This window comes from Thamnophis sirtalis, unplaced genomic scaffold, assembly GCF_051295495.1.
Source record: "Thamnophis sirtalis isolate CommonGarterSnake01/CBP01778 unplaced genomic scaffold, rThaSir2_p1.2 scaffold_4, whole genome shotgun sequence".
NCBI classification, from domain to species: Eukaryota; Metazoa; Chordata; class Lepidosauria; order Squamata; family Natricidae; genus Thamnophis; species Thamnophis sirtalis.
Genome location: NW_028261384.1, coordinates 2,115,264 through 2,142,217, shown reverse-complemented (window position 1 = coordinate 2,142,217; position 26,954 = coordinate 2,115,264). Strand labels below are relative to the sequence as shown.

Sequence of the window (26,954 nt, the reverse complement as noted above, 5' to 3'; positions counted from 1 at the left end):
CTCCCTCTCTCTTTCTCTCTCCCTCCCCGGTCGCTGAAGGAAAGCGTCCTCCCCACCCCTCCCTCCCTCCCTCCCAAGGCCCCGGCTCCGCGCATGCGCGCCTCTCGACCCTCACCGTTCGCTCGACGTCTCCGGTGGGTAAGCGCGACTCATCTCCCCCCCCTCCCGCCGCCACCGCGCCCCCCTCCCTCTAAGGCCGCCCCCCCGGCTCGAAACTGGGGGGGAGTAGCCTGCTTGGGGGAAGGGGGGTCTGGGCTGCCCCTCCCTTCCCCTCGCTGGGGAACAAAGGCCGGCTGGGAGGAGGGGGTCGACTTACAGGGAGGGAGGGGCTCCCTCGGCTGACCTTTGACCCCCTGGGGGACCCTCTCCTTTGGACTTGGGGGGATCCCCAAAATTGGGGAGTGGGGGGGCGGATGGGGTGGTCCTCAAGGCCTAGCGAGGCCTGGTTTGCTCCCGTTGGGGGATGATGGGGGTTGTAGTTCTGCCCCCCTCCACTGCGGGGCGTTTTTGCTGGCTCTTCAGAAGTGGGGGGTGGGTGGGTGGGGGCTGAAAGTCCTAAAGGCCTAGCAAGGCCTGGCCCATCTCAGTTGGGGGATGATGGGTATTGTAGTTCTGGCCCAGAGGGAGCCTCCCTCTGAATGGTGGGGGCGGGGTTGCTTGTCTCCCCCAAAGGTGGAGTTGTTTCTAAAGGCCGATCAAAGCCTGGGTTGCCCTGGTGGGGGAGGATGGGAGTTGTAGTTCTGTCCCAGGGGGACCCTCCCTCAAACTGGGAGGTAATCTTGAGGGGCCTAGCAAGGCTAGTCCTGTCCCAGTTGGGGATGATGGATTTTATAGTTCTGGCCCTGTGGGAGGGGGGACCTGCTTGGCACCCTAGAAGTGGGTGCTGAAGGACTAGGAAGGCTTGGTCTTCCGCAGTTGGGGATGATGGGAGTAGTAGTTCTGGTCTGGAGGGGGGGGTTCTTGGGTTGCGGGGGAGGGGTAGCTCCATATCTTGGTTGCTCTTCTCTATGGGGAGGGGCGGCTGTGAGTTCTAGTGCTGGTTTAGGTGGGAAAGGCAGCTGGGTGACTTTGAGCCAATCACCAAGAGACTGGGAGTTCTAGTTCTTCCTTAGGTCCGAGAGCCAATTGGGCGACTTTGAGGCAATCACCAGGAGACAGTGAGTTCTAGTCCCGCCTTAGGCCTGAAAGCCAAGTGGATGACTTTGGGCCAATCACCAGGAGTCGGTGAGTTCTAGTTCTTCCTTACGCCTGAGAGCCAATTGGGTGTCTTTGGGCCAATCACCAGGAGACAGTGAGTTCCAGTCCCGCCTTAGGCCTGAAATTGGGCTGGGTGACTTTGAGCCAATCACCAGGAGACAAGGAGTTCTAGTCCCACCGTAGGCCTGAAAGCCAAACTGGATGACTTTCGGCCAATCACCAGGAGTCGGTGAGTTCTAGTTCTTCCTTAGGCCTGAGAGCCAATTGGGTGACTTTGGGCCAATCACCAGGAGACAGTGAGTTCTAGTCCCACCTTAAGCCTGAAAGCCAAACTGGATGACTTTCGGCCAATCACCAGGAGTCGGTGAGTTCTAGTTCTTCCTTAGGCCTGAGAGCCAATTGGGTGACTTTGGGCCAATCACCAGGAGACAGGGAGTTCTAGTCCCACCTTAAGCCTGAAAGCCAAACTGGATGACTTTGGGCCAATCACCAGGAGTCGGTGAGTTCTAGTTCTTCCTTAGGCCTGAGAGCCAATTGGGTGACTTTGGGCCAATCACCAGGAGACAGGGAGTTCTAGTCCCACCTTAAGCCTGAAAGCCAAACTGGATGACTTTGGGCCAATCACCAGGAGTCGGTGAGTTCTAGTTCTTCCTTAGGCCTGAGAGCCAATTGGGTGACTTTGGGCCAATCACCAGGAGACAGGGAGTTCTAGTCCCACCTTAAGCCTGAAAGCCAAACTGGATGACTTTGGGCCAATCACCAGGAGTCGGTGAGTTCTAGTTCTTCCTTAGGCCTGAGAGCCAATTGGGTGACTTTGGGCCAATCACCAGGAGACAGGGAGTTCTAGGCCCACCTAGGACATGAAAATCAGCTGGGTGACTTTGTGGCAATCCTTTCCTCTCAATCCCGTCCACCACACAGGATTGTCGTGGGGAAAACAGAAGTAACAGTCAGCCCCGTTGCCGTCTTGTGTTACTTTTAAATAAACTGGTCCACAAGTGGGATATAAACGCATAAAAAAAGGAAAATATAGAAATGAGTCTTCGTTGCGCATTGTTGCTTCTCACACCCGCTTCCTCATCCTTACAGCGACCAGGTGAACGTCGCTCACCAAGGACCTGGGTCAATCCAGCCCCTTAGCTGCCCTCAAGCGAGAGATGATGGAAGGAACCTCTCTGCCTCAGCTCTTCCTTTCTGGCAAGGCAGTTGTGTAAAAGAACACAGTTGTGTTATGGGACAGTAAGAACGGCGAACACAATTTGGAGATTTTTTTGTCGGCCGTCAATTATTTCAGGTAAAGCAACAAGAAAAAAGACCCAAAACAGGTGTTTTTCCTTCTAACTTCACCCTTTCTTACCCAACAGTCTTTAAACTTCACTTAAAAGTAGGAACAGAGCGAGTCCTCGACTTACGACCATGATGGAGCTCAACCGTCGCTAAGCGAGACGGTTGGGAAGCGAGCTTCGCCCCATGTTCGCAACCTTCCTTGCCCCCTGTCATTCATCGAATCACTGCAGTTGCTAAGTTAGGTTGTTCGGCGAATCCGTCTTCCCCCTTGGCTCTGCTTGTCCGAAGGTCGCAAAAGGGAAACTGTCGTAAGTGTGAATCGGTTGCTGAGCGGCTGAATTTTGACCACGTGGCCATGACGGAGGCTGCAGCAGTGTGAAAAACAGGCCCTGCAGTCCATTTTTCCCCACTGCTGTTAAACCTTGGAACGATCTCTAATCAAACTGTTGTAAGTCGAGGACTGCTTATATGGGAATAAATAAAAGCTGAATTTTACGAAATGTCTCTTCTGAGGCTCTTGATATTAAAACCCCAAATGGATCCCCACATTTTCATCGCCAAGTGTGTTTGGTCCCATTTGACGCCTTGCCTTGCTGCTGTCCTCTTTATCGGTAAGCGACTCGCTGTTTGATAATTTCATCACCTGGTTGTGAAATGAATCTTGGCTTTCCCCCTACGGTCAGAAGGCTGCAAAAGGGGATCATGTGACCGTCATAAATGTGAATCAGTTGCCCTGCGTCCGAATTTGGATCCCTGGAAAGGTCATAACCACGAAACAGGGCGATAAGTCACATTTTTCAGCTTGGAACAGTCGCTAAAACGTTATAAAAAAAAGTTATATTTTTTTATATTTCGCCTCCTGCTTTTTGTACATTTATATTTTGTGGCACAGAGTTCAAATTATCTTGAGTGTGTGTGTGTGTGTGTGTGTGTGTGTGTGTGTATGTGTGTGTGTGTGAGATATACATCACAAGGGGGCAGAATGAGAAAAATATATCTTTATTTCTATTCTGGGCAAAATTAGCCTAAGAAATTCAAATTAATTTCATGAAATTGTGGCAGTTTTATCGCTGTTTTCTGCAATTTGTCCAAAACAATATCGTGTTTCTTGCTTGGGCGGAGATGAGGATGGGGGTTGCACTAGATGACCTCCAAGGTCTCTTCCAACTCTGTTAGTCTGTGAAATGTTTAAATTTATTCCTACCGGGAATTATGAATTATTCGAATATTATGGGTATGCCAGCTATTTTAAGGGGGAAAAATACACAAATTCAAACTCAACTAAGGTGTTATTCTTGCGGTATAGATAGTCCTTGACTTATGGCCACAGTTGAACCTCGGATTTCTATTTCTGGGTGAAAGGATAGTTCTTTCCCCATTTTATGACTGTTCTTGCCAGGGCTGTTAAGCGAATCACTGCCGTTGCAAAATTCGTTGTTAAATGAATCCCTGTGGGTTTCTGCAGTTGGAAGATCACGAAAGGAGAATCGCATGACCAACTCATCTCTGGGTCCCTGCGACAGTCATAAATACGAGTCAGTTTTGCTGAGCATGTTAATTTTGATGGTCATAAGTGTGGAAAATGGTGGCTTTTTTCAGTACCATTGTACCTTCGAATGGTTGTTAAGTGAACCATCTTAAATCGAGGACATTAGCTATTGACTAATGAATGTAGACAAAAGGGAATGAGAAAGCGCTCAATAATTTCAATTTTCGCCTCTTACCAGGAACGTTTCTTTTAAAACTAAATGATGAAATGCAAATAACTACAGTTCAAACAGGGAAAAAATACTGTTAGATATTATGTTTTATATACTTGTCTGTCTGTCTGTCTGACTCGCTCTCTGATTAGAGCTGGAAGGGACCTTGGAGATCTTCTAGTCCAACCCCCTACTGCAGAGAATAACGAAGTTGGAAGCAATTTTGAAGGTCTTCTAATCTAACACCATTCGGAACAAAAAAACAGCAGATTTGGAAGGGACCTTGGAGGTCTGGTCCAACCTAAAGCAAGTCAAAATAATTGATTCCACTTAATGTTGGCGCCCTTGCTCCTCTCTGGCCTTGGTGGCTTTCTTTCAGACCTTTCATTATCCAGCTAGGTGACGTCACCAGTGGTTGAGGGGAGTGAGCTTTGCGGACAGGGGGAGGAGAAACACTGTAGAGTTCTTGGTCCACTCTGAGCTTCTTTCTTTCTTTCTTTTTGCAGACGTTTCTTGACTCCCACTAGGAAACATCAGTGCTAGGGCTGTTGGAGAGGAGGAGGGTGGAGAGGACTACAAGGTATGGGGGTTTGTGGAGAGGAGGAGGGTGGAGAGGACTACAAGGTATGGGGGTTTGTGGAGAGGAGGAGGGTGAAGAGGAGGAAGGTGGAGAGGACTAGAAGGGAGAGGGGGTTTGTGGAAAAGAGGAGGGTGGTGGAGAGGACTAGACGGGAGGAGGGGGTTGCAGAGAGGTGGAGGAGGACTGTGCGGGACTTTGGTGCTTCTTGAGCTTGGCTGTTTTCTTGCAGGTGTCTCATCACCACACTAGGTAACATAATTAGGAAGCAGTGAGTTCTTATTATTTTTTAAAAGAGCAAACTCCGCTTCTCTCTTAGCACTGATGATGTTCCCTAGTTCGGTGATGAAACATTAGGGGAAAAACCACCTGGTCCAGCAACTCAACAACAACCACGGACCCCACACGGCAGCCAATATTATCTCCTTTTGCTACTCCTTAAGTAGTTTTTCTCTTTTTGTCATTAAAGAATTCGCAGATTGGAAGATGGAGTCCCGCCAGCCAGTCCCTCTTCTTCCCGAGCAGACTTTTGACCGGGAGGTCAAGCAAAACATGGCCGAGCTTTCTCTCTGGACCGTCGTGGCCGCCATCCAAGCGGTAGAGAGGAAGGTTGATGCCCACGCCAGTCGGTTGCTCAACCTGGAGCGCCGCGTGATGACCAATGAGAAAAAATACGTGGATTGCGAGAATGCCGTGGTGGACTTCGGCAACCAGATGGAATGCAAGTTGACGGCTCTGGGCACCTTGATCCAGGAATACGGGCTGCTCCAGAGGAGGCTGGAGAACATGGAGAACCTCTTGAAGAACCAGAACTTCTGGATCCTCCGACTTCCCCCGGGATCCAAGGGGGAAACGCCCAAGGTAAGAGGATTGGGACGGGAGTCGCTTCGTTTTCCTTGCAGGATTTGCAATCGTGGGAGACCTTCTTAATTTGGAGGGTGGTGTTAGAGGAATTGAGAGAAGGGGCTCCTTGCTGCTTTCTGAGCTCGGGGTTTTTCTTGTGGGTATTTCATGACTCAACTAGTTCATATTGGTGTTGGAAGAGAAGGGGGGGGGTCTTGTCAGGATTCCAAATAGCATCCAAAATTAAATCAGAGTCCGAGGCAAAGTATTGCTCAAAGTTCCAATTTTTTTTTTTTAATGGTTCAAAAGTTTTATTTCTTTTAAAACCAACATTTCATCATTCCGCAATCAGTAAGACATCGGAGTACAATTTTTTGTGTGTCAAAATAGTTCTAGTTTACCACCAAATTCTTGTCTAACCTAATGTATGCCCCTCCCTCCACCATCCCCCCCAACCCCCCTCCTCCCCCCCCCAGCCCCCCCTCCTCCCCCCCCCCCGACTTCCCAGAACCCGTACACAGTATGGATTTCTAACAAACACAGTCTAAAATCTATTGAGAAAAAAGAAATAAATTAATGACATCTCTACATTGACCTTAGCTGCTTCTTGCTGAGCCAACTTTAAACAATTTAAATCATTTCTGATCTTAAGCATAGGCTAACTGGAATTTCTTGGTCCCGTATTTATTTTGTATATAGTCAATCCATTTTTTCCAGTCTCGTTTATATATCTCATTTGAGTGGTCTCTAAGATATGCCGATATTTTAGCCATCTCCGCTAAGTTCATAACTTTCAATGTCCATTCTTGGGTTGTAGGCAAGTCTTCCTTCTTCCAGTATTGCGCCACCTACTGTCTTGCTGCCGTTATTAGGTGCAGAATCAAGTTAGTCTCTACCACTGTAAAGTCAGTACATATACCTAGTAAGAATAACTGAGGAGTGAACTTTATCTTTCTTTTAAAGATATTTTGCATAATCCACTATATTTTTATCCAGAATGCCTTAACCTTTTGGCAGGTCCACCATATATGAAAATATGTAGCATCGAGAGAACCACATCTCCAACATTTAGGCTGTACATTCGGATACATAGAAGCCAACTTTTTAGGATCTAAATGCCATCTATAGAATATCTTATAAAAATTTTCTCTCAGGTTTTGAGCTTGTGTAAATTTCACATTTCTTACCCATATTCTTTCCCATGTATCCAACATTATTGGTTCTTCAATATTTTGAGCCCACTTTATCATACAATCTTTAACTAATTCTGTTTCCGAATCCATCTGTATTAATACATTATATATCATCTTTATATGCATTAAGCTTTGATCTCTTATTTGTTTAAACAAATTATCTTCAGCTTGGATAAAACCAATTTTTTGATCTATTTTCCACCTGGCCTGTAATTGCCCATACTGGAACCATGTTTGAACTACCTTCTCCTCTTTTAATACCTCTAAAGATTTTAGTTGTAGTACCCCCCCTTTCCAAAATGAGAAGCTGTCTATAGGTAGTTCTATCCTGTTTTGGTGCTATGTTCATATTTTCAATTGCATGTCTAGGAATTGCCCACAGGGGTATCTTGTCATTTAATTTATATTGGTATTTTTTCCAGACCCGCAGTAAAGCATTTCTTAAAATATGACTTTTAAACTTCTTATCCAATTTTTTGTTGAATAACAGGTAAGCATGCCAACCATATACCAGATCGTGTCCCTCGATATTCAGTATTCTATCATTAGTTAAATGAGTCCAATCACTAATTAGAGATAGCGCCACTGTTTCATAAACGCAGCAGGGATCTGGTTGTTCTTTCCCAAATATTCTAATGCATTCATAATTAATCTGACATTACTTTTCATCTGTCTCCCCTGTATAAAACCTGTTTGGTCAGTGTGTATCAATTGTTGAATAACCAGCATTAACCTATTTGCTAGTATTTTAGTAAAAATTTTATAATTTACATTAAGTAATGAGAGTTCCAATTTAGTGAAAGAGCCATGTTGGCCCATTTGGGAAAACCCGAATCTGAAAGCTTCCAGGTTTCCCCACTCAGCTGAAAGTTCATGATCCTGCCTCTCCCCCCCCTCCCCCCCCCACCCACATGTCCATCCCATGGTCCAATCTCCCACTGCCGTGCTGGCAGCTTCCACCCACTCAGTTCCAGTCAGATGCAGCAGTGCAGAGACAAAGGATGACCTTGGCTTTTGGGGAAGGAATTTTGTTTTGACTACATCGCATCTCACTCCGTACAATCCCCCCTCCCATTTTCCCACAACAGGAAAGGCATAGTAGAATAATAGAAAGTGTGGCAGGTCAAGGATCCGAGAGGAATATGCCTGCAGGCCTGATTTTGGGGGGGGGGGTGTTGGATAGAAGAGGAGGACAATGACTTTGAGGCACTTGGTGCTCTCTGAGCTTGGTAGTTTCTCTTGCAGATTTTTCATGACCCAACTAGGTAACATTATCAATGCTAGAAAGGAGGGGAGATGTAGAATAGATGGAGGAGGAGGAGGAGGAGGAGGAGGAGGAGGAGGAGGACTATGGGGTCCTGGGTACTTTCTGAGCTTGCTGGTTTTCTTGCAGGTGTCTCGTGACCTAGCTGGGTCATCATCAGTGTTAGAAGGGGGGGGGGTTGTGGAGAGGAGGAAGAGAATGAAGAAGAATAGGAGGAGGAGGAGGGGAGGAGGAGGAGAACTGGTGCTCCCTGAACTTGATGGTTTTCTTGCAGACAGTAAGTAGGTAACACCATCAGTGTGAGGGAGTGTGAGGTTTACTTCTAATTTATATTCCGTACTGGTTCTGCCAGGGTTTAGTTAAAGGTGACTTGGAAACTGGTTTTTTAAGACAATGTTTTTCAACCACTGTGCCGCGGCACACTAGTGTGCAGTGACATAGTGTAAGGTGTGCTGTGGGAAAAACACTTTATATATAGTCAATATAGGCACAGAGTTAATTTTTTTAAACATTTTCTAATGGTGGTTTGCCTTGTGATTTTTTTTATGAAAAAAGTGTGCCTTTGCACAAAAAAGGTTGAAAAACACTGTTTTAAGAGACCCAACTGCCTCCACTGGAATTTAAGTCTTAATCATGGGTGGGGAACACCAGCTGGACCCCAAAACAAAACTTTCCATTTGAGGATTCTGTGACAAAGCCGGCCCAGCCCATCTCCTGCATATCGGCCTGGGCTGCTGTCTATATGTCATGCTAAGCCAGGCCTGTTTTAAAACTAGATTGTTGGAATAAGCCACAAAGTGGTGCAGTGGCCTATAGGTGGAGCTCTTGTCTCACAATCAGGCGCCTGTGAGTTGGCGTGATGAGAATGTTATCTGCTGAATATAACTCCGCATTGTCAACAGGAAAGGCATCTGGCCAGTAAACACCCTGCTAGCTCCATTCAGTTGCCCAGACTCCACCCCGTAAGAGATTATGGGGTCGTTAAAAGAAGATGATGATTACTGGAATAAGCCACAGGCTGGATTAAACCCAAAATGCCAAGCTGTAAATCGAGAGTATCGATTGTAATGGCCGAACCTGCCCGTCATGGGAATCCCAAACGCCAATCACACATTAAGCTTTTTACATGTGACGTGTCCCAGCAGCCGTGTTTTAGCTGACATTCCCAGTTGTGGTGTTTTTAAGGGTCATTCTCAAATGGAACAGAAGGGAGCAAATTGGCAGTTCCTCTGTTCCTGGTGGCTTTTGTCCAATCTAACAAGTTGTGTTTGAGATGTTGGCTGGTGCGGCGTTTGCTCTCATCCCTTCATTGATCTTGAGTTGAGGTCTGCTCCACCCAAAATACTTCAGGAGGTTGTGAACGTCACTGCTAAGTAGACTTAGTGGCGCCTGAATAGCTGATGAATTTGTGCCTGCCAGGGATATCAGATTCCTCCTATATGTTCTCCTATATGTACCTCCCATCCTTTTAGTTGAGATGGATGAGATACGGGCCACCTCTCACACCAAACAATGCCAATTTTGGAGCCCAGGATGGTCCACCTGAGCACCAACAGCTCCTTCTAGAAGATCCAAACCCCATTAATTGATTTACTTTCATGTTGTAATATAGTTCCTTGTGTAGGTGTGTGTCCCCCATGGCCTAGTTCATACTAGGGCATGCAGAGTCACGCTGTACCACACAGGAGAAAACAAACTCCTAGAACGCCATAACATCCTGATAGTGCATAACATAACATTCTGAGATGTGCCCTACCATTGACGTCCAGGATTTGACCATATATAGACTGAGCAGTAGATTAGAAATTGTACTTTTACAGGCTGTTTTTACTCACATGCTATTGCTCCTCCTGCCTTTCAGGTGCCCATGACTTTTGAGGACAACGGTGTCTACTTCTCGGAGCAGGAGTGGGGCAACCTGGAGGAATGGCAGAAGGAACTCTACAAGAATGTGATGAAGAGTAACTACGAGTCGCTGGTCTCCTTGGGTAAAACAAAAAAAATCAGTTTTTGCTCCTCATGGGTTGAAAACATGAATCTTGGCTTCTTTGATGAGCATTGAGGAACTGTCTAGTTTAGAGGTCTCCAACTTAGTCAATTTTAAGACTTGTGGACTTCAACAGCCAGAATTCCCTGGGGAATTCTGAGAGTTGAGGTTCAAAAGTAGATAAGGTTGTAGAGCCCTGCTCTAGATCAGTGTTTCTCAACCTTGGCAACTTGAAGATGTCCGGACTTCAACTCCCAGAATTCCCCAGCCAGCATTCGCTGGCTGGGGAATTCTGGGAGTTGAAGTCCAGACATCTTCAAGTTGCCAAGGTTGAGAAACACTGCTCTAGATGATGGCCTCCTTCATGACTGGTCCCTAGAAGTTCCTCAGGAGAACATCTGGGGAACATTGCTGGGATTTCTAATCCTGTTTGCGTTCGGTTTCCTTTTGAAGCACCATCCTGGTTTTTCTCACTTAGACCAAGGGTGGCGTATGGTAGTTTGGACAACTGTTCGACTCTCAAGTTTGTTGAGAAACTTGTAAATCAGGAGGACCTGTTAAGGGGAACGGAGCTTAATGTGAAGTTTGACAAGCAAGAGTTGCACTTGCCCCTCGGAAATAATTTTAACATCACAACATCTTTGTAATTGAATACAATTTTGTAATTGTAATTTTTGGCATAGCCATAGAGGGGATTAGTAGCAATAGCAATGGCACTTAGATTTATATACCGCTTCATGGTGCTTTTACAGCCCTTTCTAGGTGGTTTACAGAGCCAGCCTCTTGCCCCCAACAATCTGGGTCCTCATTTTACCCACCTCAGAAGGACGGAAGGCCGAGTCAACCTTGAGGCAGTGAGAATCGATCTGCCAAACTGCTGGCAGGCAGTGACCAGCAGAAGGAGCCTGCAGTACTCCACTCTAACCACTGCACTCTAGTTACTGTGGCTTATTCTCGCGTAAGACGATAGGAAGGGAGGGATATTCGTGTATCTGAACAATCTTCTCGGTTCCTATTAGATTTTCTTGTAGGGTTAGGTTTTATTTTAAGGCTAGTCCTTGACTTAATAACAGTTCATTTAGTGACTGTTCAAAGCTACGACATCCCTGAAGGAAAAAAAAAAAGATTTGGGATCATTTTTCATACTTGCAGCATCCCCATGGTCGTCTGATCAAAATTTGGACCCTTAGTAACTCTCATGTATTTATGAGAGCTGTGTCCCGGGGTCGCAGCCTTTTGACAAACCAAGTCAATGGAGAAGCCAGCTTCACTTAACAACCATATTCCTAAATTAACAACGGGAGTGGTACACTTAACAATTGTGGCAAGGACGGTCATAAAATGGGGCAAAACTCGCTTAGCAACATAAATTTCGGGCTGCATTGTGGTTCTACGTCAAGGACTACCTGTATTTTTTTAAGGGAAGTGAAGTGCTGCCAGCCCCATCTTATTTTTAAAAGCACCTCCCGGCCTAAAACCTCTTAATCTCTTAAAGAGATTTGGCATCTAAAACAGGGTAGATGGCTGAAGTACAGCTGGTTGTCGACTTAACAACAGTTCATTTAATAACCATTTAGCGGCACTGAAAAAAATGGACTTGTGAATGTTTTTCACATTTGTAACCTTTGCAGCATCCCCCAAGGTCATATCCAGATGCTTGGCAATTGACTCATACTTACGACCATTGCTGTTAGGAATTCTGTTTGTAAATGGCAGCAGACAAAACGAAGAGCACCATCACTATGTACTTTACTGCTCACTACTGTTTTTTAACTATTGGGGAAAACAAGAAACATTACTTAGAACAGCGTTTCTCAACCTTGGCAACTTGAAGATGTCTGGACTTCAAGTCCCAGAATTCCCCAGCCAGCATTCGCTGGCTGGGGAATTCTGGGACTTGAAGTCCAGACATCTTCAAGTTGCCAAGGTTGAGAAACACTGACTTAGAACAAAAGAGCATAGATGCAAACTTGTAAACACTGCAGTCTACTAATTTGAATACTACTGTAGTTGTATAAAACCACATTCCAACAACAAAGAGTTGTGTCCCAAGGTGACGTCATCCCCTTTTGCAATCTTGAGCAAAATCAATGGGGAAGCTAGGTACACTTAACAACCAACCGGGTTACTAACTTTATCAATTTCGGTTATTTTTTTGCAACAATTGTGTTGATGCAAAAGGTTGTGAAATGGGACAAAAGTCACTGAACTGAACTAAGTGTCTCACTTAACAGCAGAAATGTTGGGCTCGATTGTGGTCATAAGTCAAGGACTGCCTGTATTTTCCATATCAATCAAGCTTATCTTGCGAAGGATGTGCTCTTTCGTCCAACAGATTATGCCATCGCTAAACCAGATCTTCTGTCCCGGATCGAACAAGGGGAACGTCCCTGTGCTGAGGAAGAGGAGGCAGCCACGACGGACAGGGTGATATCTTCGGAACCCAGCCCAGGTAAGGAGGAAGGGACTAGAATCGAGGGTCTTCAAACCTGGCAAACTTTGTGGACTTCAACTCCCAGAATTCCTAAGACGGCCTCTCAACCCAACGGAGCTCACAGGGTGCAAAACAGGAGGTGGGATTGTTAAGTATGGGTAGTCCTCTAATTATGACCGGTGGCTTAGTAATAAAGATACTAAAAACCTGGTTTTGATGATCAGTCAGACACACAGAATCGCATGCACAAATTGCATGTTTGGCACCTGGCACCTGGCTTGTGCTCCTGGGACCAAAATTTATAAGGTTTTTACCCCAAACCGGCATCTACAGGCAGTTCACGACTTACAATCCTTCATTTCGTGACTGTTCAAAGTTACGATGGCCCTGGAAAAAGGAACTCACAACAATTTTTCACCCTATTGTCATAGCATCCCTGCGGTCAGGTGATCAAAATTCAGACTTGGCAACTGACTCGTATTTACCGTGTCTCAGGGCCACGCGATCCCCTTTTGCGACCAACAAAGTCAACGGGGAAGGCAGATTCACTTAACTGTATGATTAACTTAATCACTGCTTAAGTAATTCGCTTAACAACTCTGTCAAGAAAGTTCGTAAAACTGGCGCGCAAAGCTCACTTAACATGCTTATCCACGGAGGATTTGGCTTGAATTGGGGTTGTAAGTTGGGGACTACCAGTAAAAGAATATCTGCTGTGAATTTTATAATTGAGTGGAGCCATGAAGTCTTGCCAGGGCCCGATTCTCCAGCGAAAACCCCTGTTGTGCTCCCGTTGGAGCCTGAATCCGTGGAGCTGAGGCCTACGGAGGTCGAGGGGCTTCGAATAAATGCCGGGAGGAGCAGGACAAGGCAGACCCGGCCCCTCTGGCTCGGGACAGTTGCCAGCAGGGAGGAACAAGGAGAGGATGACGGAGAGAGGGCAGTCAGTGGAAATGAGGAGCGACGGAGCTCCGGCAACAAGCAAGGACCACCCGCTCCTGGTATATGAGCACGGAGAATGGAGAGGAGACGTTCACCGTGCAGGCCAACCCCACCACTCAGGAGGAGAGCACTCCCCCCTCCCTCTCTCTGAACTCTTTGCTCTGGGACTTGCATAATGTGGGAGCGTTATGGGGAAAGTAACTCTCAGCTGTCTGGCCTTTGTGCCTTGTCCCGGGTCATCACAACCTCTCTGTTATGTCATCCAACACAGAAATCCTGGTTTTTAGACCCTGCCTCTCCTCCCCACCGGAAGAAGGGGCTCGTGTGCAAGGAGGTCTAGAAGGGGAACATGGGGAAGGACGGAGGGTCCCACAGGCATCTGGCATCGGTAAGTGGCAACTAACCACGTCTGGAAATTTGACACGTTTTTTTTTTCAAGGTCTGCAGCCTCCAAAAGGGGCTTTGTGCCAACAAGAATCTCGCCAAATGCCAAATAAAATCTTTTTTTTCGGGTTTTCCTCGCTGGCCAAAATGTTGCGTGTCATGGGAATTCTGGATACATGGGAATTAAAGAAAAGCTATAAGAAAGAAAACATGCTTTCCGTTTTAGAAAAACATTGAATGCAAAATGTATTACAATACAGGTAATTGTAGGTTTAGGTTTTAGGTTTAGGTTTATTAACATTTATAGGCCGCCCTTTTCCCTGAGGGGACTCAGGGCGGCTTACATAAAATCAGGGGAGGGAAATACAAACAATAACGTAGACAAATATAAAGTAAAATAATGAGCAACATTCATTCATCATTCGGGAGGGGCAATTATCTTTGTCCCCAGGCCTGACGGGCTAGCCAGGTCTTAAGGGCTGTGCGGAAGGCCTGGACGGTGGTGAAAGTACGAATCTCCACGGGGAGATCGTTCCAAAGGGTCGGAGCTGCTACTGAGAAGGCTCTCCTCCGCGTAGTTGCCAGCCGACACTGACTGGCAGATGGAACTCGGAGGAGGCCCAATCTGTGAGATCTAATTGGTCGCAGGGAGGTAATTGGCAGAAGGCGGTCTCTCAAGTAGAGATCCACTACCATGGAGGGCTTTATGGGTGACTAGTAGCACCTTGAAGCGCACCCGGAGATCGACAGGTAGCCAGCGCAGCTCGCGGAGGATAGGTGTTATGTGGGTGAACCGAGGTGCACCCACGATCACTCGCGCGGCCGCGTTCTGGACTAGCTGAAGTCGCCGGATGCTCTTCAAGGGCAGCCCCATGTAGAGCACATTGCAGTATTCCAGCCTAGAGGTCACAAGGGCCCGAGTGACTGTTGTGAGAGCCTCCCGATTCAGGTAGGGTCGCAACTGGCGCACCAGGCGAACCTGGGCAAATGCCCCCCTGGTCACAGCCGTCAGATGGTGGTCAAAGGACAGCTGTGGATCCAGGAGGACTCCCAAGTTGCGAACCCTCTCTGAGGGGTATAGAAGTTGACCCCCCAGCCTGAGCGATGGAGTACTAGTCGAATTGTTGGGAGGGAAGCACAACAGCCACTCGGTCTTTTCCGGGTTGAGTACAAGCTTGTTAGCCCTCATCCAGTCCATAACGGCCTCAAGGCCTCGGTTCATCACGTCCGCCGCTTCATTGAGTTGGCACGGGGCGGACAGATACAACTGGGTATCGTCCGCATATTGATGGTATCTTATCCCGTGCCTGCGAATGATCTCTCCCAGCGGTTTCATGTAGATGTTGAATAGTAGGGAGGATAAGACCGAACCCTGAGGCACCCCATATGTTAGGGGCCTAGGGGTCGATCTCTGCCCCCCCACTAACACCGACTGCGACCTGTCCGAGAGGTAGGAGGAGAACCACCGCAGCACGGTGCCTCCCACTCCCACCTCCCGTAGTCGTTGCAGAAGGATACCATGGTCGATGGTATCGAAAGCCGCTGAGAGGTCAAGGAGAACCAGGATGGAGGGATGTCCTCCATCTCTGGCTCTCCAAAGATCATCGGTCAATGCGACCAAAGCGGTTTCTGTGCTGTAACCGGGTCTGAAGCCTGACTGGAAGGGGTCGAGATAACTTGCTTCCTCCAAGGACCGCTGGAGCTGGAAGGCCACCACCTTCTCAACAACCTTCCCAAGAAAGGGAAGGTTGGAGACTGGACGGTAGTTATTAAGAACAGCTGGATCCAAGGATGGCTTCTTCAGGAGGGGTCTCACCACCGCCGCTTTTAGCGTGGCGGGGAAGTTCCCCTCCCGAAGAGAGGCGGTAACAACCGCCTGGATCCAGCCTCGTGTCACCTCACTGCTGTTAGCAACCAGCCATGAGGGACACAGGTCCAGTACACAGGTGGAGGCACTTACAGCCCTCATGGCCTTGTCCACATCCCCGGGGGCAACATCCTGAAACTCAACCCAGAGGTGGTCTACTTCATCCTCTTGTGCCTCGGCTGGAACTGCAGGGATGGAGTCCAAGTCCGACCGAAACCGAGCAATTTTGTCCGCTAAGAATTGGGCATAGTCCTCAGCTCTGCCCTGCAAGGGTTCCCCCGCTTCCCTCCTATTTAGTAGGGAGCAATTGTAGACTTAACAGCAGTTCATTTAGTGACCGTTCAAAGTTACAATGACTTAGGATTGTTTTTCGCACTTAGCGACTATTGTACCACCCTCTTGCTCACGGGATCAAAATTTAGACGCTTGGCAACTGGTTCATATTTACAACGGTCGCAGTGTCCCTAGGTCACGTAATCTCCTTTTACGACCTTCCGAAGAGCGAAATCAGCAGGGAAGCTCAATTCACTTAACAACCATGTGACTAACAGCTGCCGTGATTCACTTAACAACACTGGCAAGAAAAGTCATGAAATGGAGCAAAGCTCACTCAACCAGTGTTTCACTTACCAACATAAATTTGGGGCTCAATTGTGGACATAAGTTGAGTACTACCTATAGTTAAATACAGGTAGTCTTCCATTTACAACTATAAGACGCTCCGAAGTATAAGGCGCACCTAGGCATCTTTTTCGGAAGGAAAACAAGGGGGAAAAAATCTGCGTCTGCCTCCCAGCGATTTGCCTCCTTGCAGCAAACTGAAAACGGCCTGGTCAGCTTCTTCATCACAGCCTGACGGTTGCAGTGTCTCTCACATGATCTCCTTTTGCAACCTTACGAAGAGCGAAATCAACAGGGAAGCCCAATTCACTTAACAGCCGTGTGACTAATTTAACAACTGCAGTGATTCGCTTAACAACTGCAGAAAGAAAGGTCGCAAAATGGGGCTGAACTCCCTGAAAAAGCGGCTCACTTAGCAAGGGAAGTGAGTTCAGAAGAACCTCAGTTGACTTGGCGGGATGCATGCAGGATGCGGATGCTCAGCGGGAAACGGAGGAAGGTCCCAAACCAACCACGACTGTCACCTTCTCTTTGGTTGAACAGATGATGAAGTTGCTCAGACATCCTTCAGATCCCAAGGGAAGCGAGATCTGGAACGGAACCTGGAGGGCCCGGACCTCTTGGACAAAGGCGAGATGCATGTTCGGCCGAACATGGGTGAGTATCTTATTGGACAGAATCGCATTGTTTTTCAGGCCCAGAGATGCAAGAACACCGAAGACGGTTCAAATCCTGCCTGCATTTCACATCCCTGTATTGTCTCTTCCCCCCCCCCCCCCCGGTCTCTGGGCTCAAACCGCGAGCTGGTTCCCGGGTTGCTAAAACTGAGACCTGTTTGCTGTCATTTAAACTCATAAAATCCTCCTTTAGGTGGGCAGTACGATCCTGAATACAGGCAGTCCTCAGCTTATGACCATTTGTTTAGCCACAAAAGTTTCGACAGCATTGAAAAACGGGACTTGACAACCGTCACAGCATTCCCAGGGCGATGGGATCGAAATTCAGACGCTTGGCAAACGGTTCCTATTTAGGACGGTTGCAGTGTCCCGGGGGGAAATCACGTGGTCCCAGCCGGAAGCCAGATTCACTTAACAACAGTGTTGCCACCTCAACAGCTGCAGGAATTCGGTGAACAATGGTGGCAAGAAAGGTTGTAAAAACGGGGCAAAACTCCCTTCGCAACTGTCTCGCTTAGCAGCAGAAATGTTAGGCTCCGTTGTGGTCGTAAGTTGAGGACTACCTGTATTCCACTCCAGTTGCTGCGGGTGTGGGGGGCTGCATCTTCTCACTCCCCCCATCTGAGAAGATGGTCCTCTCTGGAGGGTGGGTGTGTTTGATTATCAATGCTTTCAGGATTTGCTGCGGATTTCCTCTTTCCAGCCTGTAGATTTTCCTCTTAGATTGTCACTGTTAACTTCTCCCTTCCAGGTTGTCTGTTTGTCCTTCTGCTGTGGAGAGTGGTCTCTGGGGCTTATGCAGAGGGCAGGCATTCTTTCTGCTGCTTTGTAGGCCATTTTCTATCCCCAGTGAGCCCCCCCACCCCCCACCCTGACCCATGTCTCCCCAACTGTCTTGAAGCCCAAAGACTTGGGAGGCAAGAAGCTCTTCACGATCCTTTGGCCCGGTTATTTCCCTCCATTGGTGTCTGTCTGTTTTTCTGTTTCTGGTTCGTTACTTTCTCCCTTGTGTGAATTCTTGGAGGAAGCTCAGGGTGTGCTAGTATCTTCTGGATATAAGGAGTCCTTGACTTAACAACCATCCATTTGGCATTCCCAGGAACAAGCTAGAAAAAGGCAATCTTGTTATCCAGGATTACGTTGGGTGTAAAAAAACAATAATGACGCTGTGAGCTGATCCAAGTTACTTCTTGATTGCTGCTTGCCTATTTACAAGAATCTCGCTAGACAAACTGCATTTTTGTGGCAAAAGGCAGAAGAGAAGGGCTCCGGGGATCTTAAGCGGGAGGGTCTCTTTTCACCACTCTCTCCTCTAGCTGGAGATTCTCCCCTCCCCACTGAGGATCCCCTTCTCCATTGTCTTCGTTCAATCCTTTAAATTTCATGGGACAAACTGAAGCCTCTTGGGGTTCAAGTCCATGGTCAGGAGTGGGTCACGTTCACTTTCTAGCTTAGGGTTGAGTTTCTGCCATTCCTTGCTAGCCAACTGCCCCTTGTCTTGGGCTGAGCTAATTTTGACATGGTTTTGCTGCCGAGATGCTCTGGATCAGACTCCCCATGTGATCTGGGGAGGGGCAACCGTTCCCTGGGACAGAGACAACGAACGCAGGAGGTCCGTCTTGGGAGCAGGACCTCTGAGCATGTCCTCAGGGTGGAGTTGGTGGCCCCAGAGGGTGGAAGAGGCCAGAGGTGAGGATGGCCAAGAGGCTTGGAGGCTCCGAGGTGGAGACTCTGGAGATTGGGCGAGGCTGGTTTAGAGGCCACCTGGACTGGGAGGAGCAGGTCGGCGAGCTGCAAGGAGTTTCCCGGAGAGCAAAGAACTTCATGTAAGGACAAAGCTAACCCTCTTCCCGTTTCGGATTTTTTCCTGCAGGTGCCTTGGGGGTGGGGGGCAAAGGATGGTCACGTTGCTTCACTCCCTTTCGTCTTTCCGTATTCGAGACTTGTTAGAATGTGCTTACTTCCTTCCCCCCTGCTCCGGGAACACAGTCATGTTCCTGGACCAGGTGGGGTATGATGATCCAGGATGAGGTGGACAGTGATGCCAACGATGTGTCCAGTGCACCCATCCATAAAGCAGATCCTTTATAGCAATAGCAATAGCAGTAGAATTATATACCGCTTCATAGGGCTTTCAGCCCTCTCTAAGCGGTTTACAGAGAGTCAGCATATTGCCCCCAACAATCTGGGTCCTCATTTTACCCACCTCGGAAGGATGGAAGGCTGAGTCAACCCTGAGCCGGTGAGATTTGAACCGCTGAACTGCTGATCTAGCAGTAGCCTGCAGTGCTGCATTTAACCACTGCGCCACCTTGGCTCTTTATGAAGTACAGGTAGTGTACTTACAACCTTAGTGACGTTTATGGAGTGTCTCAATCCTCCACGTCAATGTTGTCCCAGAGATGTTCTTTTTCCAAAAGGCAACTTGACTTTCTGGAGTTCCCCCCCACCCTCTCCTTTGAAAACCTTTTGCTTCGTATCCCAGAAGAATGAAGTGAAGTTCTGTGAATCGAAGAAGCTCCTGGGATGAGAAGCAAAATGTGGACTTTATACGTGTCGTATAATATATCTAGGTATATGCATATTTCTTTTATTTTGTCATGTATACTGGAGGTGGTGACCCTTTGAGAACTGTATGTCACAAAATTTCATTTTAATGTACATTTAAAGTGACAAAAGTTATTCTAAGTTGCCTTTTGGCAAAGCACTTAGTGACGGTTCACAAGTATGGCAGACCTTCCAAAAACAACTTAGGCCACCCAGTTCTGGAGTTAACGACTGCCGTAGCGTCTGTGCAGCCGTTCACTCTTACATGACCAACTGTATATCTTCCCCACGAAGTCCCTCCAAGCTTTGGGTCTGCTCCCCACTCAACGTTGCCCTATATCATCCTCTTCCCCACTTATCTTTTGACAATCTCTGGAGCTCCATTGCTCAGGTAAGGGGGGTGGAGGACAGGCCGCCCCATTGCCTGGCCATGTAGCGTGATCCAGGAAGTGGTCACCACAGCGAAGTGAATTGAGGTTGCTCTGAAAATATGGCTGTTTCTGAAAATGCACCTTGCAGCCCAGGAATAAATCAATTTGCTTTGCTTTGTGAATTGTTGAAAGTTAGGAGGACAATGGCTGGCTCATGGTGAGGAGTAGGGTATGGTGTAGTATGGGGGTGGGATTCCCCTGAGGGACTTTGAAGGGTGGGAAGTGTAGCAGCGGGTGCCTCCAGCTGCAGAGGGTCTTGGTAGGCCTGGAGTAGGCCTGTGCTAGCGCTCCCAGGGCCTCTCCTGGTACCCTAGGTCAGTGTTTTTCAACCTTGTCAACTTGAAGATGTCTGGACTTCAAGTCCCAGAATTCCCCAGCCAGCGAATGCTGGCTGGGGAATTCTGGGAGTTGAAGTCCAGACATCTTCAAGTTGACAAGGTTGAAAAACACTGCCCTAGGTCACCTAATTCAGGCTCAGCTTAACAACCCACATGGTTGTTTCATGGAAAACAGTGTCATAAATGAGGCAATCATGTTGGTGCTTCACTTAACATCCATCACGCAGGCTCCATTTCTCTAGTGAGTTGAGGACTATATATATATCCCACAGTTCTTGAAAAGCAAAAGTCTCAGCACTAAAGGGAGCTTCGGAGATGGTTGGCATGAAGTGATTTCCCTCTGGGTTATTTTGGCATGAGAATTCAAGAAGCGGGGTGCATCAGCGCCCCCCAGAATTGGCTTCCATTGTTGAGCCAAGTAAGAAGGCGCTGGTTGGCTTCCTCCCATTTATGCATAGCCAGATCTGGTAGCATTTCCTTCTCGCAGATGGAAAGCAAACTATGATCACTGCAGGGCAGGGAAGAGGCTGGGTTCCCTCATATGGCATGTAGGTAGGCCTGCTGCGACGAGGCTGGAACGTGGGGTCTTCCGGCCACGCACAAAGAGGGTCCTCCTAGCCCTGTGGTGGTGAATCTATGGCACCACATGCCAGAGGTGGCACGCAGAGCCCTCTGGGCACGCGCACCATCGCCAGCCGCTCTTCAGGTTTCTGGTCCGTCAGTTGGGTCTTCACATGCGCCAGAGCACCAGAAACCTAAAAACCAGGTGTGCACCGGCCACCTGGTTTTCGGGTTTCTGGCACGCGCATGCGTACCGGCCAGCTGGATCTTCCAGTTTCCAGCATTCCAGTGTGCCCACAATATGATTTGGGCACTTGGTGCCGAAAAGGTTCGCCATCACTGTCCTAGCCCATTGACTAGGGCAGCTCACTGGGTGGATAAAGCCGTGTCCGTTGGGAGAAGCATGCCCCATGACCTTTTCTTTCAATCCCCCCAGATGACGGGCTGGCCTTCAAAGCCGAGGTGCTCCAAGCTCAGCGAGCGCTGTGCGAAAGCTTGGGGCTCAAGTGCACAGATGAGACGCTCCTCCATGCTCATCCCCAAGCAGCCTCCGTCGGCAGCCGGTACTTTGTACAACAGCGAAGGCATACTGAAAATCCCGGACAGGAAGAAGAGGCGTTGGCCGGAGAAGGTGGCTTCAGCAGTCTTGATGCTCCAACAGACTTGCGTGATTGTCCAGAGGACAAAATGTTTGCCTGCCCAGACTGCGGGAAACGTTTCCGCCTTTACAAGAGCCTTGTGTGCCACCAAAAAAGCCATGCCGGTGCTCCGGCGGCTTGTGAAAAGAGCTTCACCTACAAGCAGCAGTTCACCCTCCACCAGCACATCCACACTGGGGGTGGCGGATACACCTCAGTGGCCTGTGAGGAGACCTTCAAGCAAAGCCATAATTTGAAGCCCCTTCCTCGGGGGCCGGGAGCAGAAAAGTCATACGGCGGTGCCAAGTGTGTGAAGACCTTCAATGTCAAGTCGTCCTATCGGCAGCATCCAAAAAGCCACGGGCGCGAAAGGCCGTACCGCTGCAGCCGGTGCCCGGAGAGTTTCTCTCAAAAGAAGAGCCTTGTCACGCATCAGCGGCTGCACTCTGGGCGCGGCGGCGGCTCCCTGGCCTGCCTCTACTGCGGCAAGAACTTTAGCCACCCTTCGGACCTGGTCCGGCACCAGCGCATCCACACCGGAGAGAGGCCCTACCGCTGCGACGAGTGCGATAAAAGCTTCACTCAGAAGCAACATCTTCTCCAGCACCAGAAAATCCACCTGCGTGAGCAGAACAGGCTGATGGGTACGGCTGTCCGGGAAGCCCTGCTGGACGCCATCTTCATTTAGTCTGATCTTGCGAGGACGCCACGCTACCTCAAAAAGACGTGTCCTGAGTGGACTCCCCCTCTCTAGCCCGGAGTTCAGATTCCTGGAGACATTGGTGCTCCGTTGTAGCAAGGGCATTTTTGTACGGGGTCTCTAACTATACTTCTGAACAGCAAAAGCTAACAAAAGGGGTAGTAGCCAAGGACTTCCAGGATTGTCCTTTCGGTCTTTTTTGCAGTGTACAATACTGTAGGTATTGTGTTGTTCCCCTAACCACAAGGTCTCCATGTCAAAGTCCTGGAGATGGGGGACTGTCCAGAGGCGACCTCTTGGTTTGCCGTTGGATGAACTCAAATGGGTCTGAGTAGGACACTTTTTTTAAAAAAAAACCTATATTTTCTGGATTTCTTTTTTTCTTTGTTGTTCTGTGGAAACTGAAAAATAAATTAGAGATGTGAAGAAATGGCTTTGTGTGCGGTCCTTGTTTCCCCCACTTCCCCAACCGTGGATTGGAGTTGAGAGGTGTGTCTATTAATGTTTGGATTGTGTAAAACTGCCTAAATGAACACGGCATCTTATCATCATCATCATCATTTAACGAGCCTGTAATCTCTTGCAGGGTGGAGTCTGGGCAACTGAAGAGAACTAGCAGAGTGTATAATGTCCGGATGACTTTCCTGTTGCCAATGAGTTTTGTTCAGCATTCTTATTATGCTCAGTGAGAAATATCTGCCTCTACCTAGCCTCCTTGAACTCGTAGCCTCCTGATTGCGAGGTGACAGCTCCACCTCTAGGCCACCGCACCACCCAAACTGGAGCCCCAAGATCATTTTCCAAAATACATTAAGAAGTGGTTGATTTTCTAAATGCTTAAAAAAAGGAGCTCCGATAGATTATATTTAAAACAAATTGAGAAAGAAAACTCTCCTTTTGGGCAGGGAGGGGAAATGGCTTAAACTAAGCTATAATATGACTTAGCCATAAACAAACATCATTTGTCCTACTGACGTTTTCAGCTTCGCTAACATGGAAATGGAAGGTTTGGGGCGTTGTACAAACTAGTTACTCTGGTTTGTTCCTCTCAGAGGGAGCCAATGTCCTTGGTTGCATCACCTGCTAAGCAAGCCATGAATTATTTCTTCGCCTCCCCAAATTGCCAGGATTGGCTGGTTAGACCCAAATTTGGCAAGTCACGTATGAATTGCAGAGTGACTCCAGCCAGTGAAATAATTGCAAATCTGTGTGTGTCAGTTTTGAATGAAACTTTCTGTTTGCTCTAAAATCTTTGTATCTATAATTTTCAAAAATCCAAAGATGCCCATGTCGTATCCATCCAAATTTGGTTCTCCTTTGACTCTCTGGCATCCTTCTTCAATATTGGTCTCTGAATCGAACTCTGAAACAACAGAAGCTCCGAGTGCTCCACTCAACGCGGTAGTTTTCTTGCAGACGTTTCATGATCTACCTAGAGAACATCATCAGTGCTGGAAGGGTGGTGTTTCAGGGAGGAGGAGGATGGCGATGACAATTATGGGGTCCTCAATCCTCTCTTAGTTTGGGTGTTTTCTTGCAGACGGTTCACAACCAACTGGATAAGAGCATCAGTGCTAGAAGCCTTCTAACGTAAGTCTTCTGGCATTGATGATGTTACCTTGTTGGGTTATGAAATGTCTGCAAGAAAGTCATCAAGCTTAGAGAGCACCTAGGAGCCTATAGCGTCGTCCTTCCCCTTCTCCCTTGTTCAATCTGGGTTTATTCCTTCTTCATCTTTTTCCTTTTCCTTTTTGTATTATTGTTTTCAAATGTTCGAAGTATTTTTGTAACAATTTGTAAAACGCCTGAACTCACTCAGAGTTGGGCAGCCTGTAAATTTAATAAATTATTACTGTTGTCATCAAGCGATCCGGCCTAGTCTCAAGAACATTCCTTCAGCTGTCCTCATGCGCCACCATCCATGAAAGTTAAGCATGGGACCTACGTCCCTTGTAAAATTAGGAAGGCTTTTTCACTTGCATTTGCTGGGTGTTATCTGCATTCAGCCTTGTATATCCGTTATCTTATGTTCAAGAGAGAGCCATTTTAGAAAAGCCACCCCCAGAATCATCCGTTCAAAATCCTCTAAATGTCGGTCTGTTTTTTTTCCATTCACCCCAATTCTTTGGTCTTTTCAAGTTTTACTGCAGAGTTTGGGTTTTTTGTCAAATCCCTCAACATCAAATCTCAGCAAAGGATTGACAATGATCCCCAGCATGATTTCTCAGGAACTTGTGAGTTGTGTGGATTTCAACTCCCAGAATTCTCCAGCTACCATGCTAGGAAATTCTGGGAGCTGGAGTCCACACATTTGAAAGTTGTTGAGGTTGAGAAATGCTGATTTACATTAACTGTTAAATAAAGAAAGCATTTTTTCTTTTTTAAAGAAGATGGTATGGTTCGGGGCAATATTTCTCAACCGTGGCAACTTCAAGGTGGATGGACGTCAACTCCTAGAATTCCCCAGGCTGCTGGGGAATTCTGGGAATTGAAGTCTACCCATCCTGAAGCTTGCCAAAGTTGAGAAATACTGGTTTGGGGGTGTGTGCTGTGCATTCCTATGTGTGTGGTGGGACTAAACCGTGATGAATGTTGGGTTTATGCTGTCCTTATTTCCCGCAGCCCTCGGGACAAATCACATCTTAATCAAAACGGAGCCAGAGGACGACTCTGCAGCCCATGAGACCTGGATGATGGCGGGAGACACATTTGTGGAAAGAATTATAAAGAAAGAAGAGGACTTCGATTCATGTATGTGGCCGAGGGACTCTCCAGGAGAGATAGCTGATTTCAGTGCCAACGAGGGCAGTCTAGCTGAAGAAGCAACCACCAATGTCCATCGACAGCGCCAGATTGGCCACCAACAGCGTCTGCAAAGTTACAGAAGCCTCACCGCTTCAGGGCGAAATCTCTCCTCACCGCTCATGAACGGAAGTCCTCTGATGACCCCTCAAGAGACGGGACAGCCATCAGCCGGTTCGCCAGGAGAGGGGCTGTGGGCTTGTCCTCTGTGCCACGAACGCTTCCGGCTCCATGTCCACCTGCTGCTCCATCAGAGTACCCATCGGGAAGCCCCTGCCGAGCCCATCCCTAAGGACTCCCTGGGCTGCCCCTATTGTCCCCGGCGTTTCGGCCGCTCGGATCACCTGCTACGTCATCAGATGAGCCACACGGGCGCCCGGCCTCACCAATGCCCGGCATGCGAGAAGAGCTTCACAGACAAAAGCAAGTTGACCAATCACTTTCGGACCCACACAGGAGAACGCCCCTTCCACTGCACAGACTGCGGGAAGCACTTTGTCCGGCGGCACCACCTGGCCAAACACCAGCGCACCCACACACGGGAGCGGCCCCACCAGTGCCCAATCTGCCCGAAGAGTTTCATGCAGAAGCACCACCTGCAGAAGCACCTCCGCACCCACACGGGGGAGAAGCCCTACAAGTGCAGCCTATGCCCCAAGGCTTTTGCCTGCAAGCAGCGCCTTCTGCAGCACAGCTGCGCCTTGCCTCCAGCGCCTGCCTCTGAAACCGCAGGGCGACCCTTGGCCCTCCTAAAAGGGGCACCTGCTTCCTGACCCAATGATGCAACAGAGACTTCGCCCCACCTCACTCCTTTGCTGGGGCCATTTTAGTTCAGCTTGTCCATAATTCAAGTTCAGAAGTTCAACTTGCTGGGCTGGACATCATCGCGGGATGCGGTTGAACTCCTGTTTGTAGCCTCCCTTCTTTGTGGATTGTGTTCCTAGGGGAATCTGGCTGGTGAAGAGTCTTTTCAATTGGAAAGAAAAACCGTTCATCATCCCTGGAAGGTCCTGAGTCAGACTCTGATAAGCCGGAAGGTCCTTTATCGTTGGACAAATGTGCTGACTGATCACCTTCATCTTCATTCAGTCTGTGGCCAACTCTGCATTTCATCTTTTAGAAGTTCCCAAAGGATGTGGACCTGGAAGCTAACGGAACAGAGTCTGCTTAATTTTGAAGGCTTCCTTACTGGCTCGTCAGGGTGAAGATGTGGGTGTTAGATCAAAAAATGAATCCCCCTGTTGTCTGTTTTGGCTTCTCCAGCCGAGCACGTCTTCCCAGAAACCAAGTTTGACAAGTGGGACAGCTTGCCTCTAGAATTTGCGGATGTTCCATCACTGGAGGTTTTGAAGAAGAGACTGGATCTCCATTTGTCCAGAATGGTTATAGGGTGCCCTGCTTGAACAGAAGTTTGGAGGACTCGGTGGTCCTTTCTGACTCTGTTATTCCATGATTCTGTAAGGGTGTCCTGCTCGAACAAACGTTTGAAGTAGAAGACCTCCACGGGCCCTTATTCTGTTAGTCTGCAATTCCCAAGTAAACAGGACGAGACAGGATTTTGATTGGATCACTGCTTTCTTTTCTGAACCCCCTGCAGCTTCCCCCCCCCCTCTTATTTCAAGGCACAAAAGGCCTCCTAAGAAGACGCTGTTGTGTCTCAGCTGCTTGCATCACCTCCAAGACTGTGTGTGGGAACTTGGTTGTCAGATGGGGAGAGACATAGAAGGTAGACGAGGAGGACCCGAAGTGTGATTGGGACTATGTTGTTTTTAATTATGCTCGATTTGTATGCTGTTTTATAAACGCTGTTGTAACTCTTTGGGGAAAAAACTTCCCGAAAAGCTGAAACTTGGGGATGGTTGGCCGAAAGAAAATAGTTTTTTTTCCCCTTTTTAATTTGTGTAACGTCTCTGCTTTCCGTGCTCCTCGCTTTCCCTTGATTAAAAAATTAAGATGAGCTTGTG

General features: G+C 48.1%; 1 protein-coding gene across 7 annotated transcripts; it reads left to right on the top strand.

Moving 5' to 3' along the window:
- Positions 1–26,954, top strand: LOC106554685 (zinc finger protein 783). 7 transcript variants are annotated; one of them, XM_087712339.1, is made up of 10 exons: positions 41–134; positions 1,113–1,224; positions 2,287–2,491; positions 4,691–4,764; positions 5,231–5,622; positions 9,923–10,049; positions 12,384–12,500; positions 13,696–13,812; positions 16,840–16,953; positions 24,811–26,954. In XM_087712339.1, exons 5-10 carry the CDS (start codon positions 5,248–5,250, stop codon positions 25,761–25,763), a joined length of 1,803 nt encoding a protein of 600 aa, XP_087568465.1. In that variant the 5' UTR covers positions 41–134; positions 1,113–1,224; positions 2,287–2,491; positions 4,691–4,764; positions 5,231–5,247; the 3' UTR covers positions 25,764–26,954. The 7 variants fall into 7 exon arrangements, with proteins under 7 accessions (XP_087568464.1, XP_087568467.1, XP_087568465.1 ...); XM_087712338.1 differs by lacking the exon at positions 1,113–1,224 and having other exon boundaries at positions 1–134; XM_087712341.1 differs by lacking the exon at positions 1,113–1,224 and having other exon boundaries at positions 34–138.

What these genes read in the sequence shown, in the direction of transcription:
- LOC106554685 (XM_087712338.1), top strand. Translation starts at nt 5,248, where the DNA reads ATGGAGTCCCGCCAGCCAGTCCCTCTTCTTCCCGAGCAGACTTTTGAC. An exon ending in CCAAGGGGGAAACGCCCAAG is followed by an intron (nt 5,623 to 9,922) that starts GTAAGAGGATTG and finishes CCTGCCTTTCAG; the next exon opens with GTGCCCATGACTTTTGAGGA. An exon ending in CGAGTCGCTGGTCTCCTTGG is followed by an intron (nt 10,050 to 12,383) that starts GTAAAACAAAAA and finishes TTCGTCCAACAG; the next exon opens with ATTATGCCATCGCTAAACCA.